Source organism: Mustela nivalis (assembly GCF_964662115.1).
Source record: "Mustela nivalis genome assembly, chromosome: 1".
NCBI lineage: Eukaryota > Metazoa > Chordata > Mammalia > Carnivora > Mustelidae > Mustela > Mustela nivalis.
Genome location: NC_139020.1, coordinates 75,916,194 through 75,930,780, shown reverse-complemented (window position 1 = coordinate 75,930,780; position 14,587 = coordinate 75,916,194). Strand labels below are relative to the sequence as shown.

Here is a 14,587-nt window from a genome sequence, read left to right as displayed (position 1 = left end):
TATAGAAACAGGGGGTCCCCAAGTTCACCTCTTCTTTTTATATCATTTTGTTGAACAATTGCTGTTATCTCAAAAGCTAAAGAAAACTGAATTATAGGACACACAAAAAAATGATATAAATCAAAAATGAAATTGAAAGTATCCATATACTATTATTTGTAATATATTCGTTCCTATAGAAATACATACTGAAAATGGACTCTAGGCAGGGCACCATAGGGAGAAACCTAAGAAACATCAGGGCTTTAGAGATACAACTTCAAAGTGTTCAATCTAATAATAATAAACAAAAGTAAGAGCTAAAAGGAGTACAGAATATGGTGATAATTATACAGAATGAGTGCTCAGTTAGGGTCACTATAGCGATGAAAGGCCTTCTGCTTCTCAATGACTGGAGAGTCATCAGCTCTTCTAGCTTTAAGGTGTACTTTCAAAGAACCTAAGATACTTAAAGTTCCTAATGGATCGGTGATAAAAGTAAAATACACCAGAGGTATAAAGCTATAGGAGAGCTACACCTGCGCTCACGCGAGATCTCAGGGATACACCAGCAGGAAGAATAGGCCCCCTACCTCACACTCATCCCTAGCTAGAGGAGCCAACAAAAGGCAGAGGTCTCCACTGCTGGATCCAGACAAACCTGTTGGAAAGGTCGAGCCTGGGCTTGCCTGAGGAGCCGTTGCTGCTGCTGTTGCTGCAGAAGCTTCATCTGTATCAACTGCTGCTGCGAGGTGATGGCGTGCAGCGGGGGCGGCTGCATCATGGCGCCTGAGCGCCGCTGTAGCATGTTGGACAGAGCTTGCTTGGTGTTGGTGGGGACGAAGGAGCCCGTGGGGTCCAGTCTGGAGCCACCTACAAAAGCAACCAGACAGAAGGGCTCTCTAACTCGTGCTAATGCAACAGGTCTTCTCTATTTTATCAAAACGCAGAAACCTTACCTTCTAAGCCTCACTTTACAAGCAAATGGAAAATAAGGCCCCACCTCACACTATACAAATAAATATTAAAGATATGCTGAGTTCTGCCTCATTCCCAAAGAATGGGGGCAGTGATGCAGGAGTGAATTATAGTATTTAAATTATTTCACAGAGGCCCCACTTTGGCTGATAAACTGAAGCGCCTGAAACAGACTTGTGGGTTTTAAATTATGCAAGGCCCTGGGGAATACATTACCTGCACAGAGCGTCTTCGTGGTGTATTTGCCAAGTGTCCTAAGCCAGGCATAGAAACCCTTTTGTCATTTTAAACAAATTTGAAGCTCATGGTATTTAAGTTTACCATGACAAAATAAAAATGCCTCTTTCCTCATAGAGGGCATGAAAATATTTTCAAAACTTGAAAGGCTTAGAAACTTCAAATACCATGACTCGAAAGACAAAACATGTTTTTTAAAGGCTTGAAGTCAAACAGGAGACGTTGATTATAGGGATGCCTGAGAAATCAAAGGAAATCCTTAACATATTAGCATACATAATTTGTTAAATGCCTTTAAGAGTTTGGGAGGAAAGATTTTCAATATTTGTTGGCTTCAAATGAGGTGTCAATCAGTGATTTACCAGATAGTTTATATTCTTTCATGTATGTGTAAGAAATCCTCTACTTAAATTATCTCACGAAAGATGTTTTCTCTCTTTTTTATTTTTTTAAAGTAAGCTGTATGGTGGGAACAAACATTTTAAAGCTGAAAACCCACATTCTTTTAAAGACTCAGAACCACAACCAGCAATGTGATTTATGAAATCATTCAGCAGCATTTGAAGAACACTGGGAAAAAAGAGGAAAGTCAATTTAAGAACATATGGCAAGGTAACTCTTGTTGAAGCAAGAACTGAAACTATACTAATCCATAAAAATTTAATGGACTATTTTATAGGTAAAGGGGATTCTTTCTAAAGATTAGGCCATAGTCTATGTTCTTTTAATTTTCCTTTTTTATAATCTTGTAGCTTTGAGCTAACTATAGAAACAGGGTTAAGTATCCCTGAAGCATTCTGTATATTCCTACCTACTTACTTTCCTCACCTTCTCTCACTAAATGCTGAATTCTGAATACAGTATTTAATATTCTCAAACATTTCTTTATAACTTTACCATAATGGTGCATATACATGAGAAAAAAAGAGAAACTGTGTTGGGGGGAGTATATACACACATGTGTATTGAGGGAGCATATGGCTCTGCATTTTAACTATATATGAATGAAAGCAGAGTGTACACACTCAACTTCATAGGATTCATCATTTTACAAAAATCAATTCACACATATAAAACCCCTATAAATGCTTGCTTTATTTAACATTTTTTCTTACATGTCATCGTACTTAAAACTTACCTAATACGTAAACTTCCTTAACTTATAAATACCTTTTATAGTATTTTATGGAAAGAAAACATAGGTCTTTATAAAATACTTAGCCTTTAATTCATACTGAATTGGTGTTTAAAAATGCTACAGAATTCACAAGAACTTTGGAAATGAAAAGAGAAAGTCAAATGAGAAAACGATGGTGTATTATTTTCCACACTTATCATTGATTGTCTAGTTTACTCTTCTATAGTCTGCATTCACTCATTCAGCAACCTGTTTTTTTTTTTTTAATTTTATGTTATTTTTTTTTTAATTTATTTTTTATTTTCAGCATAACAGTATTCATTATTTTTCACCACACCCAGTGCTCCATGCAATCCGTGCCCTTTATAATACCCACCACCTAGTACCCCAACCTCCCACCCCCCACCCCTTCAAAACCCTCAGATTGTTTTTCAGAGTCCATAGTCTCTCATGGTTCACCTCCCCTTCCAATTTCCCCCAACTCCCTTCTCCTCTCTAACTCCCCATGTCCTCCATGCTATTTGTTATGCTCCACAAATAAGTGAAACCATATGATAATTGACTCTCTCTGCTTGACTTATTTCACTCAGCATAATAAGACATCCAGATGGCCAACAGACACATGAAAAAGTGCTCCATATCACTCGGCATCAGGGAAATACAAATCAAAACCACAATGAGATATCACCTCACACCAGTCAGAATGGCTAAAATCAACAAGTCAGGAAATGACAGATGCTGGCGAGGATGTGGAGAAAGGGGAACCCTCCTACACTGTTGGTGGGAATGCAAGCTGGTGCAGCCACTCTGGAAAACAGCATGGAGGTTCCTCAGAATGTTGAAAATAGAACTGCCCTATGACTCAGCAATTGCACTATTGGGTATTTACCCTAAAGATACAAATGTAGTGATCCAAAGGGGCACATGCACCCGAATGTTTATAGCAGCAATGTCCACAATAGCCAAACTATGGAAAGAACCTAGATGTCCATCCACAGATGAATGGATCAAGAAGATGTGGTATATATACACAATGGAATACTATGCAGCCATCAAAAGAAATGAAATCTTGCCATTTGCGACAACATGGATGGAACTAGAGCGTATCATGCTTAGCGAAATAAGTCAAGCAGAGAAAGACAACTATCATATGATCTCCCTGATATGAGGAAGTGGTGATGCAACATGGAGGCTTAAGTGGGTAGGAGAAGAATAAATGAAACAAGATGGGATTGGGAGGGAGACAAACCATAAGTGACTCTTAATCTCACAAAACAAACTGAGGGTTGCTGGGGGGAGGGGGTTTGGGAGAAGGGGGTGGGATTATGGACATTGGGGAGGGTATGTGCTTTGGTGAGTGCTGTGAAGTGTGTAAACCTGGTGATTCACAGACCTGTACCCCTGGGGATAAAAATATATGTTTATTTAAAAAAAAAAAAAAAAAAAAAAAAAAAAAAAAAAAAAAAAAAAAAAAAAGAAAGGACAAATACCCAACTTTTGTAGCAACATGGTCAGCAACCTGTTTTTAAGAGCTTACTAAAAGCCAGATGTTGCTCTAAGTTCTGAGGATACTATAGTGAACAAAACAGAAAACATACCTGCCCCAACAGAGTATTGTGGGAAAGCTGGATAATAAATCAGTTAAGTAAGTTAAATACATAGCATATAACCAAGTGCTGATCTATGGAGAAATAGAAAAGAGAGGGGAACAGGGTGCAGGGAAGGGGTGTGGCTTACCATTTATAAAAGAGGGTGGTCAATGGAAGCCCACTGAGAAAATGGTACCTGACCAAGCCCTAAGGAGGGAAGCAATGAGCCATGGAAAATATCTAAGTGTGAGCACTCCAGGCAAGGGGGGTGGCGGGTAGCAGATGCAAATGCCCTGAGGTAGGAATATGTTAAGATCATTTGCTGAATTAGGGGTAGGCCATCATCTGTGTGCTACATTTTTAAAATTACCATACAAGACCAGTGCTCTAACCCCTGAGATATGGAGCCTAAAATTTACTTTAAATTATACACATACACAGTATATGTGTGTGCATGTATAATATAACCCTTATTTCAGCATTCAAAGACGAATGAACACTTTTATTCATTTTGTGTACTGTAATACCCTATCACCCAAAACAGAGTCTGGAACATTATGAAGTTCAAAGCATTTTGTTGAATAAATAATTGAATCACCTACTCTATGAGGACATATATTAAAGTATCTCTTGTACAGATAACCAAGCTAAGGCACAGAGAGATTAAGACCTGGTCAAGATTACACAGCAGGGAGTGGTTGAGCCGGTCCTGAACCTAGAACTATAACTTCCAGACCAGTCCTCTCAACCTCTAATAGATGACAAAATATGGATTCTCCCCTGCTGTAAGCCAAGAATCAAACAATGTCTTTCCTAGGCCTCAAGATGTCATACTCAAATTACAGTAAAAATCACAACATACAGACTAAGATCTCAAAATATACCATTTGTTGAACAAGCAAACTGTCATTTAGAAAAAAAAAAAATTCATTTCTAAGAGATTTTTTATTTAGGAAATGTTCATTTCAGATATAAAGCCTACTTGGGCTTGAAAGGAAGCAATACTAAAATCAGGGACATTTACTATAGATGCAGTAGTTTTCCTTCTTTGATATCTCAATCTATGCTGAATCAAATTTCTGAGATACTTCACAGTATAAACAATTTACAATTTAAAACACAAGAAAATGAAGATACTGGGCAATACTGTCTAATTTTTAAAAACACCCATAAGAACTATATCTGATAAAAACACAAATTTCACAACATACAACTTTTGTCAACTTTATATCTGACAGTGCAAATTTTCATCAGTGGCTAATTTCCTTCTAACATCAAATGAAATCTCCCAACTCAGAACATAACCTAGCAACTAAAACCGTACTGTAACATTTGAGAAACACTCCCAACACACATACTAAATTACTCTATATGCCAGGTATTAATTGATTCTTATAATTAGAATATGATATCTATGTGACAATCAAAAATAGATTAAAAGACATATTAAAAAACCCTAATTTTAGAAGAAGAAAAAAAAAATTTCAAGTGGAAAGGATTACAGGAATGTCAACTGAGAACTCAGCTCTTGCAATTCCCACGTTTTGTGATGATTTCAGGTTAAAATTAAAGAAAACGCCAACCTGTGATGATTTCAGGTTAAAATTAAAGAAAACGCCAAGCTCATCTCAGAGTGACCCGACCTCACTCTCTCTTCACATACCTGAAGTAAGAGATTGATTCTGAAGGAAAAAACCCGGCTGCTGGGGCTGACCCATGAGGTTGTAGCCCCACAAGGTGGACTGTGGATGGTGCAACATCTGGGAGGAAATGGGTGAGTAGTTAGGAGGCACTCGGTATATGTTGCTCTGTGGATACTCCTTCAACATAAAGTTAAAAAAAAAAAGTTATTTAATTTCACAAACTATATAGATAATGAATGCAAGTTCATCGTATCACATTACTTGAGCCAGTGCCTGTTCCGGTGGATAGGGCTGTTTTTATAGAGGGGAAGTTGGAAGGCAAGAGTGTCAGCGTGTTCTCTGCCTAACACTCATTCGAGTAAAAACTTTTCACTCCGGAAGCACTTGACTTACGAAGTGGAGGGAAAATAAAAGTTTGTTTATAAAATACTAAAAGCACATCAACACTGACCACTGCCTACAACTGAAACCACATCTTCAGATGCTGAGTCTCTGGAGATCATTTCATCTTGGGTCACCTTAGGAAGCCTTGCTGGTATGTTGGGTCTAGATGAGAATGAAGCCAGAAAGACCCACAATACTTCAGGACCAGTCCCTGGCCTAGACAATTATTTTACTGCCAGTTTTCAAGGCAGCAACTTAAAGACACAGACTCTCCACCATCTGCCTGTACCCCGCTCTCCCCACCCAGATTTTGTCTTCCTTCTAAGAGATGCAAAGTCTTTAAGGTTCACATCCAGGTGTCTCAATTTCCCTGCCACCCCTCAACCCCCTTCTCTTAGTCTAGCCCTAAAGGATAAAGGAAAAACAAATCCTTGGATCTCTGAAATATAACCCGCTGGGTAAGGGCAGTTTCAGAAGTAGTATGGGAGGAAGGGACATTACCAGGACACACTCAGGAAGTAAGAGAAGTTTAAGGACTTTTGTATCTGAAAAAAAAATAGAAATCTATCCATGTGGACTGATGAGCTAGGAGAGTCCAGATTTTAGGAAGTGGCAGTCTGGATCTTTTTGAGCACCTCTTCAAGACAAAGAAATATTGGCAGGAAGACTACATGAAAAGAGGGTACTGCCATTCAAGTAGCATCTAAAAGTGATGGTGGTCTTCTCTAGAAAAATATTAATCACCAAGATATCAGCTAGGAAAATATAAGTTTTGGTTCTGACTTAGGTAAATTAGAATAATTAGACATGACATCTGAATATGACATCATGAAATATTCAGAACAAATCTGAATATTTCTTCCATTGTACAAGAATATCCATGAATTTTATACAAAATCTCAAGTATTTTTCCAGGTGAATTTAAATATAAAGACATTTTTATACATTAATTCTATAAATGCTATGAAATTATTTCCAAATTACCATCTCATACATTTCTGTTGTTTTTAAGAGCATGTGGTTATAGGTAGGTAAGGTTAATAGGGAAAAAAAGAAATGGAACTTTTTAAAAATTGTGTTAATCCTTTATAAATTCTAAAAGTATGTTAAAGAATACACACACACACACACACACACACAGGATAATAAGATGGAATGCTAAAATACAAAATCTCAGAAACATCCTACTGTATTTATTAGATGACATGTTAGCTAGGGAAATGCAAATAGTTTTTCACATTAATTTACTACAGGTGTCAGCTGCTCAAAATATGATAAATATTTTAAACACGAGATAATACAAATATGTAAGATGATGAGATTTTTAGGGATCTAAGAAATTCAAGTTTCAAATGTGAGGAATTATGAGGCACTGAAATATTATATTAATTAAAGATTATTCATAAGAGAAGCCTAAAATTAAAGTAATGAACAGTGGAGGAGGGAAAATCAGAAGCTATAATCCTGTTGTCTGTGACAAGTCACTGTTCATTTGCCATTCTATTAATTAAGACAGAGCCTTGTTAGGATTACAACTATTACGATAAGGCTTCTAATGCTTTTCCTGTTGCTAGGGACAAACTCTGGGCATGATTAAATCTCCCACTAGGTGTTAGTGAGCCAAAGGCCTCCTGACTTCCCTTACTCACATCAACTCTTGAGCTTGATTTCGTCTTGCGCTTCCTTCCCTTTGTCTTCTTCTCCTCGTCTGTTGTGGTTTTTCCCTGATCTGACAGCTCAGCTGATTTCCTCTCCGGCTCCTGAGAGACAGGAGATGTGGGCTCTTCCTCTTCCTCCTCGGGAGGCAGGGGCAGTGGCTCGAGGTAGTAACTTCGGGGCTTGGGCATAGGGTGTGTGTGATACAGCAGCAGGTGATGCTGTTCCTCGTACTTGATCACCTTTCGGTCCACTCGGACAGTCCCGAACCAGGCCCAGGAGAGAGGCGCTGGGTTCTTCTGACCCTCAAACAAATCCCAGGGGGACACCTTCTGCTTTGTAGAGACCTGGAGACCCTGTGGTTGAGATAATGCTCTGTGAGCTCACGTTCAGATCTTTTCCTAACTCAGAGGCAAGCTTGCTTAGGACATGGATACAAAGAACATTCTGGCTGGTGGGGAGGTTTAGAGCGCCCTAGCATGCAGCAGACAGGTAAATGCACCGGCTCAGGGTTACCCAGCTAGATCACTGGAGAGCCACGGCAAGAATTCCATCCCTGAAGTTCAATTATGCATTTCTTTAGGCCACGTGATATTCTGTTCAGGCTGCAACACCAGGTGGTCCAATATACTTTACTATAAATAGGTATTTTATATTTAGGTTTTTTATTGCTTTGTTTTGCTTATAGGAAAAAAAAAAAAACCACTTTTTGGAAAGTACTGCAATGTTGACCTTTATTAAATTATCATAAATTATAACCCCTTGGATCCTAGTTTTTTGTTGTTGTTGTTGTTGTTTTTGAGATAAAACAAAACTTCAGAGTCAAGTTACAATCAACCTCTAATTGGGCTCAAATTAGCTTCAGTCCAAACATGTTTGGCCTTGATTCAGTATAGGAATCATTCACATACTTAATAAGCCAGTTTCTGAATAGTTAAGGAATACTACTACAGAAGTAACTCATACCAACAGGTGCAAATAAAGTCCTTTAATTCAAGCTTCTCTCCACCAAGTTTAGAAGAGGAAATGCTACTCTGTTTCTGAAAATAAAAGTTTCCTATTTTTAACATTAACTCGTGATGTCTCTTGGTACTTTCCCGGGCATACCAACTTGAAGAAAATATTTTTCCTCAGAATGACCCCAAAAACAACTAACCAGACATTCCATAAGATATGAATGCTCCTGTTCTTATCAACATAAGTCTTCCATGGATGAATTAATCCAAAATCAAGGTTCATTTACCATGATAAATTGACTTGTTTCCTAATACTGCCTTGAGCTTGGACTTCTTTCCTGAGTGCAAAGACCAAATACCTAAATGGTTTTTAGATGTCTCACCACTAGAGAGCCAAATGAATCTACAAACTCAACCTGCCCATAACACTAGCTTTTTCTGTCTCCACACTGGTAAGAGCACTTGGGTTACTCTGAATTAATGCAGCATTGCATTTCTCCCAAGAGCCTCCTTCTTTTTTTACCTTTGCGAAAACTCTTCCATGGACCTGAATTATATTCTTCCTTACTTCCCAGCTAACTCTTAATCCTTCAAAATAATTCAAGTGTCAGTTTTGTGGGGGACCCTATTCTGACTATCTACTCCTTACCTGAGGGTGGGTGACAGCAATTTCTCAGGGCCCCCTAACACTCTGTACCATGACACACAAATCTCACCACACTGTGATTGTCTACTTCTGCTTAAAGGTAAGAGCTCTGTCTTTCATCTCTGTGGTTGCTCCATGTTCACTATAAGAACAACCACTCTTCTCATATTTAAGGGAAACTTGTTTAATATCCTATATAAAACAGGTGTTCAATGAAATATTGTTTAACTGAGGAGAAAATTAAGTACCATCACCCTAAAAATATTTTTTACTCAAAATAGCTTACTACATGAAGAATTTATCAATCAAAATTTTCTCATCTAAACGTATTATTGTCAACTCTGAAGTAAAATCACACCTGGTCTTTATCTTCTTTTATTTTTACAATACATTAAAAAAAATATGTATTTGAGAGAGAGCACTCTGCTAAGCAGAGAGTTAGGGACTGGGCTCTATTCCAGGACCCCCAGGACCCTCAGGACCCCGGGATCACGACTGACGTGAAGGCAGATGCTTAACCAACTGGTCCAGCCAGGTGCCCCTTAACAATACATTTTTACTTAGTTTTCCTTCAGCAGGTTTCACAAATTCACTTAAGTTCATGTATAGCACTAAATGAATATCTATACAATAATGCCAATGACCAAAGCATTTAAATGACAAGACTATGCTTAAAAAAAATAAATCAAGAAACTGTAAAATTGAGGCATTTCCTATACCCTATAGGAAAACAAGAAAATATATACAAGAAACAAACATTTACTCTTGCCTGTTTTTTATCTATAGAGTCGAATCCAGCAATTTTGTTTCCCTTTGTGTCAATCAAGGAACCCATAGGTTCACAAGTGATGACATCACATGTCTGTTTTGGCAAAGGTAGCAACTGTCGAACTTTGTCAATACTTTCTGATCTCTTGTCTCCTAGCTCTTTCTAAAAACAAACAAACAAACAAACAAAACAAAAAGAGATAGAGAAGTGGGACAGAAATTACAACGAAGGCAAAAGTTAGTGAGAAGGAAGTTTCTCTATGAAACATTTCCTTTTTTGTAGCCAGAATGTTCCTTAACCTCGAACATGGTCTATGATGCTGCTTTCAATTAGAGTAGTGAGTATGTTTCATTTCTTCTATTTAAGTAGAAAATAGAACACATACAGTGGGACCCTGGTTACACAACAAGTATCGCAGTGCTGAAATGACAAAAATCCCGTGTAGTAGTTGCCAGCAGAAGGCAGAAGCTGCAGCACAGAACACGTTCTCAAATCCAGGGTCAGACCTCAAGGTAATCATTGGTTATTTTATTGCTATGGTCGTCAGACATATTCATCTTTTTTCTTTTCTGCATCATTTGTTTACAGTTTACTTCAAAGATTGAACTACTGGTTTTTCAAATGAATTGGGTTTAGAAATATCAATGTAAATGGTTACTTTTCAATTATACGAGCCAGTCCAAGCATGGATTTATCCTAAATCCAATGTGGGCATCTTTGTTATACATTTGATAACAGATTTCTAGAGTTCCTTGAAAGTTAAATATTTTGTGAATATCATTTTTTAAAGAAGTATCTTCAAGCTATATGCTTATAACTTTTGAGTACTAGTAAGCTGAGGTAAGGCAAATAGCAAAATAACCATATAACATCTAACTTAACACAGTAAATTAAGGTAAAATGTAGTAATAAAACAATGCATAAACTACTTGAGATCAAAATATATAATCAGGTCACAAACTTACTTTCAGTTTCTTTACTAAATTCATGTATGCACGTTTGTTCTCTTCAGATCCTCCTGGGGATGCATTTGATAGGTCTGAGGCTAAAGTTCCATTGATTAAAACACCCAGCATGTCAAGAACTGTTGTGAATAATTCACTAAGAGGGGGAAAAAAATAATTTATTTTCACCTTAGAGCAAAACCAAGATACCCTTAACTAAAAATCATTTTTATTTAAGGCACTGAACTTTGATGGTAACTAAGAGAGTAAGAGGTGATTTGTAGTCGGCCCATCAAAGCTTCTACTAGGCATGTATGCGGCGTGCTAAATGTGAAGTAAGAACATACTTGTTAGTGTGCATGTCAACAGTTCCAGAAGTAATGATCTGGAGGAGGAGGAGGGCCCAATCTGTCGTCCATTGGGTGCTCCTCTGCACAGTGTCAAACATTCCGCCCACCTGGCATGAGAAAAAATATAATAAAATTCTATTACAATGAAAATACCATCCCCATCACTTTATGTAACCAATTTTGATTTGTTAAAAAAACAAAAAGACAGACAGAAAACAATAACAAGACTCTAATTTATGGGTTATCATACCTTCTCTCTTACCTAGCTACCTATTTGTCACTGTTTTTTGGTTCCTTCAGCACAGGTATTTGGTCCTTCAAAAAAAGGGGGTGGGATAGGAGGAGAAGAGGGACCTGAGTGTGGGCACAACATCAATATGAATTAAATAATAGGAAAATTAACTTTCTTTTGTCCTAATCTTTCATAACACCCAGTTTTACCATATAACTTTAGTCCAATCTGAAGAGATCAAAACCAGGTGAGTTGATTATCTATGACTTTGTGTTATTCAATTACTACTGCATCTAAGCCTGTTATCATACTAACACTTGGAAATATCCAGTAACACAGACGACTGAGGAGCAGACCTGGACCCAGGTCTACTTACTCATGTATGGGAATTAAGTTAACGACAACTGTCAAATAACAGGCAAGTCCTCCTCCTCCAGAGTAGACTTCACTGAGACTTGTTCAATGGGAAAAGAAAAATTCAAAGAAATGTGCAATGTGTGAGAAATTTTCAATGTTTGTATAGCCTCCCTGTCCAATTTGTTTTAATGACCAATCTGATGGAGAGTCGGACAAATTTTGACTTATGGCCCATTTTTAAATATAGGTTTTTAAATGAGTATAATAAAAGCTAATTCATCTCAAAACAGTAACCTTCTCAGACCTACTCTTAGCACAAACTGAAAAGAACGAGAGGTTCCCTGGGGTGGGAGGTACAGAAAGCAAACCGATGCCCCAAATTCGTACACCCTCTAGAAGTCAGACCAGACACGAAAGTCAGCACCAAGGAGGACAGACACGTGAGAGACAGGGGAGTTGTCAAAGCCAAGAGTGGAAGGCCTCACACCTTGTAACGAAGGGGATGACCAGAGAAGAAGTGGAGACCTAGAGGTTATTTTCACATTTAGGTTAAGTGTAATGGAGAGAAAGCACTAGGAATGCCCCTTACCAAATTTAGGCGAAGTTGCAATGCTTCATGCATCATCTGCCGTGCTTTTATGTCGTCCTGGTATCGTTCTTCTCTCCAATTACTCAAAATCTAAACCAGCAAATAAATGGGAGAACCCAAAACTTATTTTCCCTATTAAAATAGATTGTTTTTTCTTACATTTAAAGTTACACTGAGCTTCCTACTGACAGTCAAAAATAACTTCTTCCTTTAATGAATAACAAAGCAAAATTTTAGCTTTCTTCCTTCCTTCCACGCAGACAGAAATCTGGCTATTTCTGGCTCGTTGCCTTTCTAGGTGGAAGAAGAAAATTCTCATCTATTTACAATCCTGTTAAATAAGTGTTAAAGAAAATGCTTTAAAGGAAGATGAAGTTAAGATTAACAAACAAAAAAGATTATTTTTTCAATATGTTATTTCACTGGTCTTACTAAGATAAATACCGAACAAACAGAATTACATCTTCTATCAGTTCTGTGTTACATTTCTAGGGACCTCCTATGAACCCTAGCAAATGTATTATTTTGATGTTTTATTGAAGGGGGGACTTGCTGTCTTCCATGTCTGTCTTCATTGGTAAAGAAGAGAGTACTATTTTGAAAAATATGACAACTTTGACATCTGTCAAGTGGTGTATTGTTCTACAAAGTGAGTGCTTTCACTGATTCAGACTAATGTTAGAAAAGGGAAGGTCTGCTTAGGAAAAGCAAACCACAAGTGGGCAACACCCTAGAATCAGATGGCGAGGGCAAATTCCCTCTCGTTCTGCCATGCTCTGAAATATGGTAACAACTGAGAATCATCTTATTAGTTAAAATGAGTCACATGTGGAAGTTAGCTGCCCAGCAGATGAGCTGTAAGTATATATGGCATGATGGGAGGACAGCATTTCTCCAATCTCATCAATATAGAGTCCTCTCCCAAGTCAGACGTGAGGGTCCGAGACAGTAAACACAAACCTATATCACAGCGTTCATTCTATCAGCAGGAAAAATAAAAATAACAAGTTGCATGAACCAGAGCAAGGGAACACCTAATGACCATGGTCCAATTTTTGGAAAGTAATCAAAGAGGGCTTCCATGAGGAGGTGACACCTGAGACCACAGTTGATGAAATGAGGAAGCAATCCCCTTATTATCTAGGAAGAAAGCCTATGTGAAAGGAAAAAGAGATATAAAGGCGTTGCAACGAGAATCTGCTTTCCAAGTTCAAAGGATAGCGGGGAGCCTGGTGGCTCAGTCAGTTATGTGTCTAGCTCTTGATCTCAGCTGAGGTCATGATCTCAGGCTCGTGGGGTAGAGGCCCACCTTCGGCTCCATGCTCGGTGAGGAGTCCGCTTCTCTCCCTCTTTCCGTCCCTCTGCCTTCCCCCCAACCATGCCTGCTTGTTTTCTAAAACAAATTAATTTTTAAAACATAGCAATGGGGTCAGTGTGAAAAGTGGAGTGAGCAAGGTATGACTAGTAGGAAACAAGGCAGAAGTGGGAGCCAGGGCAAAATCATGCAGGCCTCAATAAGCCCAGACTTTGAATTTTTATTCTAGACATAGTAAGAAACACTGGAGTATCTTGGGCACCAGAGTAACAGCTGATTTACATTTTAGAAGGACCACTTTGGCTGCTGTGCAAAGGACAGATCTCTTAGATCTTAAAGGCGAGAGATGATGAAAGGCCCAAATGAGCTAAGTATCCTTGTTCACATTCATCTAGTATCATCTACGAGAAAGACAAGATGTCATAGAAACAGAGGGCCACATGAGGGCTCCATTTGGCTCTGTAGCAGGATAAAACATTCTACATGACCAATCTACCTACTTTGCTCAATTCCACACTTTCCAATTTCTGGTTTCATCACGCCACTTCCTTGGAGTACACAGAATGCAAATCCCCCAAAGAGTGACCAAGAGAACTGTGGTTGGTAGAAAGCCAAAATTTAAATTCTTTGTACACAAATCAATATGCCTTCTGATTTTGAAATTAGCACTCAAGCTGAGACCTTCCAGATAGGTGGGGGCTGAGCTGGAGAAGCTGGAGAGAGGTTTCTCTGTCTTAACACCATACATGCAACACACATTGCTCCAGGTCCTCTCCCACAACACAGGGTCAGGAGAGGAGCAGATGTGAAAGTTGCATGCAATGT

General features: G+C 38.3%; 2 protein-coding genes across 17 annotated transcripts in view; one reads left to right on the top strand and one right to left on the bottom strand.

Moving 5' to 3' along the window:
- The window catches only part of MED12L (mediator complex subunit 12L), a 322,213-nt gene that overhangs the window by 35,638 nt on the left and 271,988 nt on the right, over positions 1-14,587 (bottom strand). For all 15 annotated transcript variants that reach the window (XM_082708331.1, XM_082708336.1, XM_082708339.1 and 12 more), the window contains 7 exons: positions 12,448-12,537; positions 11,267-11,376; positions 10,941-11,076; positions 9,976-10,137; positions 7,598-7,960; positions 5,585-5,741; positions 641-852 (listed from right to left, as the gene is read on the bottom strand). In XM_082708331.1, coding sequence (XP_082564457.1) covers positions 641-852; positions 5,585-5,741; positions 7,598-7,960; positions 9,976-10,137; positions 10,941-11,076; positions 11,267-11,376; positions 12,448-12,537 — 1,230 coding nt within the window. The remainder of the gene's footprint in view (positions 1-640; positions 853-5,584; positions 5,742-7,597; positions 7,961-9,975; positions 10,138-10,940; positions 11,077-11,266; positions 11,377-12,447; positions 12,538-14,587) is intronic.
- P2RY12 (purinergic receptor P2Y12) overlaps positions 10,399-14,587 on the top strand; it is a 42,748-nt gene continuing 38,559 nt past the window's right edge. Inside the window, exon 1 of one of the 2 annotated variants that reach the window (XM_082710211.1) lies at positions 10,399-10,487. The gene's annotated coding sequence lies outside the window, so the exon portion shown is untranslated. The remainder of the gene's footprint in view (positions 10,488-14,587) is intronic. The other variant, XR_014305430.1, reaches the window with a different exon arrangement.